At 66.8% G+C, this 3,111-nt stretch overlaps 2 protein-coding genes across 2 annotated transcripts; one reads left to right on the plus strand and one right to left on the minus strand.

The window, feature by feature from the left end:
• Positions 1-180: 180 nt before the first annotated feature.
• Positions 181-2,259, plus strand: MNEG_15636 (hypothetical protein; the record flags this gene model as incomplete). Its single annotated transcript, XM_014035892.1, has 6 exons — positions 181-187; positions 291-413; positions 800-927; positions 1,104-1,247; positions 1,541-1,663; positions 1,996-2,259. The coding sequence occupies 6 exons, from the start codon at positions 181-183 to the stop codon at positions 2,257-2,259; spliced, it is 789 nt and encodes a 262-aa protein (XP_013891346.1).
• A 641-nt stretch (positions 2,260-2,900) lies between these two features.
• On the minus strand, positions 2,901-3,063 carry MNEG_15637 (hypothetical protein; the record flags this gene model as incomplete). Its single annotated transcript, XM_014035893.1, has 1 exon — positions 2,901-3,063. A coding segment is annotated over one exon (163 nt), but the record flags the coding sequence as incomplete, so codon positions are not given.
• Positions 3,064-3,111: the final 48 nt, after the last annotated feature.

The following is a 3,111-nucleotide window of genomic DNA, read 5'->3' on the forward strand; positions in this document are numbered from 1 at the left end:
GGTGAGGGTGGGGCCCCATGTGGTGTGGGCGTGGGCCGCTTGTGGCCGGGTCGTTTGTGCGCATGACTGGACGGACGCGCTGTATGCGCGTCCTGTCGTGTCTTTGCGTGTGTGATCGGTGTGTGTATGTGTGCGCGAGAGTATGTGCTAGTGTGTGTATATGCGTATGAGTCATGGGCAATGTGCGGTCCCGCTTCGCTGATCATTTACGGAGCACCTTCCAAACTGCTGGCGCCCCGCTCCTTTCAACTCATCGACTCCCCTCGTGCCGTCCCCCCCCCCCCCCAAAGGCGAGCGGCTTGACAGCGTGACGTCAGCGTTCGTGCGCACCTGCCGCGTCGGCGTGTGCCGCGGCAAGTACCCCAAGGCCCTGGTCAAGGCCTGGAAGGCCTGGGACAAGGCCCACACCTCGGGTGAGGGGGGCGGGGCGAAAGACGCGTGTGCCGCGTCTGGGAAAATCCGCGGCGTCTTGCCCCTACGAAGCGGCGCACGCGGTTGCTGTGTGAGAGTGGGCGGCCGCATCCGCGTGAGCTGGTGTGGGGACCCACAACCAACCCCGGCAGCCGCGGCCGCGTCGCACCCCGCTTTGCCGGGCTTGCGGCGCGCGAAGCAGCGGCGCAGGGACGCACCTGGCGCGACTCCTCCGTTCCGTTGCCTCCCACATGCCTTGCCTCTACCCCGCGTTTCTCGAACGCCTCTAGTGCCTGTCTGCCGACCCGGACGCCCACCCACACGCACGCCCACCCAATCCCCCACCCCTCCACGCGCACACCAACACATACACACCCATCACCCGCAGAGAACGACGCCCTGGAGGGCCTGCCCGCGGGGCAGCTCTTCTGCGTGCTGGCGATGGAGGAGGCGGGCCGCGACCTGGAGGCGTACCGCATCAGCAGCTTCCACCAGGCCCGCAGCGTGCTGCTGCAGGTGGGCCGGCCGTTGCGCGCACTGCATGGCCTGGTTTAAACGCCCGCCCTTCTATTGTCGGTGCCTCTCAAGGTTGTCTGTGGCACTCAGTACGCTCGCCGCACGCTTTGGTTGGTACCCCGACGGCACCGCCCGTTGCTGTTTCCGAGGTTTTGCGCCGCGATCCGCACGCACAGATCACGCTGGCGCTCGCTGTGGGCGAGGAGGCGCTGGGCTTTGAGCACCGGGACCTGCACTGGGGCAACGTGCTGCTGCGCGCGGCGCCCAGCCTGACCACCAGCTGCCGGCTGCGCGGCATGGACGTCAGCGTGCAGACGCAGGTGGGCGCGCCGGCGCGGGCGGAGGGGGGCGCGGGGCCGGAAGTGGAGGGGACGGTAAAAGGGGTGTGGGGGGCTTTCGAGGGGAGGGCGCTCGGACGCCGAGGGACATCCTCACCTGTCACCCCATGACCCGGTAGGGGAGGCTGCCCTGTGATGATTTCGCCGCCTCACACATGACTCTTGCATTTGCACCACCCGACTCCCTGCCGCCGTCCCCCTAAACACACACACACTCACGTAAAAAAATCGACACACACCACACGCACCACCAAACGCCACCACTGCTGCCCCAGGGCGTGCTCGCGACGCTGATCGACTTCACCGCGTCGCGGCTGCAGACGCCGGCCGGCGACGTCGCCTTCTGTGACCTGTCTGCCGACCCCGAGCTCTTCCGGGGGCCTAAGGGCAACTGCCAGGTTGGCACCCAGCCACCATCAACGCCACACTGCCTGCTTGGCTGCCCTTTTCTTTGTGCATTGCCGCCTGGGAGCCCGCCTTCACCTTTGATCAAACCTCCAAGCAGAGGATTGCTCACGTGCTCGCCAGCCCCAAACGCACCACAGCTCCAAAGCCAGCCCTGAGCTATGCATGCCCGCGCTTCCCGCCCACACGAGCCGTCCGCTCCTTCCTGTCCCTCTCCAACACACGCGTGTGCACACACACACACACTCACACACACACACACATGAACATACAAACGCACACGCAAAATCACAACCCTCTCTTTATCGCACGCCCCCCAACATAGGCTGACACCTACCGTCGAATGCTCAAGCTCACGCGCGGCCAGTGGGCCGCCCCCCACCCCGCCACCAACACCCTGTGGCTGCACTACATGGCCGACACCATGCTCAACGCCAAGGCCCCCGCCGGCGCCGGCTGGCGCGCCGACGAGCGGCGCGCGCTGCGCGACTTCCGGCGGCGCGCGGCCGGGTACGGCAGCTGCCAGGAGGCAATTTGGGACGAGCTGTTCGAGGGGCTGTGGGTGGCGCAGGCGCGGGACGGGGCGTGATGTGACGTCATTCTGACATCCTGCTGACCGCGGAGTTTGAGCGGAGTTTGAGCGCACGGGAGCTCGGCTTGCAAGCCGCAAAGTGAAGCTGCTCCACGAGAGTCATGCGCCTCGAGCTGCTGAGTGCGTGCTGCAGGGAGCCGCTGCTTGTGAGGGACGTCTGTGGGTGACACTGGCCAGTCCCGCAGGCAAGGTGTTTGTAAGCGAGTGGTTACATGTGTGATGGCTTTCAATAAGAAAAAGTTGATAAGAGCCTGCCTAGGATTCAAGCGGCCGCTCCCACCAAGCCGCTCGCACGCTCTCAAGCATGCGGCAGTAAGCAAGCACGAAAACAAGCCCTCAGGACGCAGGGAGCAGCAGCACTCTCAAAACTGTCGACAGCAGCAGCAGCGGCGCCTGTAAGGCGCCTGCCGCCCCGCCGCCGCCGAGGGGGAAAAAGCGGCAGGGATCGCCCGGCCTCGCCCCGCGCGCCGAAAGCCCCGGCACGCCGGCCGCCGGCTTGCCCCACGTTGCTCGAAAATCGGAAACACACTGCACAATCGGCGGCGGGAACGCGCACCCCCGCGGCCCCCGCGCCGCGGCCGCGGGGCCATGGCGCCGCCCGCGCCGGCCCGGGGGCCGCCTCAAGGCAAGGAATCGCCTCATGAGGAGAAGCCCTTGCTCTTCTTGGCGGCGCCGCCCCCCAGGCCCACTGCGGCGTCGTCCGAATCGAGGTCCATGATGGAGGGGCGGTCCGCGGCGGTGACGCGGCCACCGGTGAGGGCCTCGCGGCGCTGCAGGATGTAATCCTTGAGCTCGATGTACCTTGGGTTATATTTGGGGGGGGGGCAGTTGTTACGGAGGGGACGGCGG

This window comes from Monoraphidium neglectum (genome assembly GCF_000611645.1).
Source record: "Monoraphidium neglectum strain SAG 48.87 unplaced genomic scaffold scaffold05514, whole genome shotgun sequence".
Classification (NCBI taxonomy): domain Eukaryota; kingdom Viridiplantae; phylum Chlorophyta; class Chlorophyceae; order Sphaeropleales; family Selenastraceae; genus Monoraphidium; species Monoraphidium neglectum.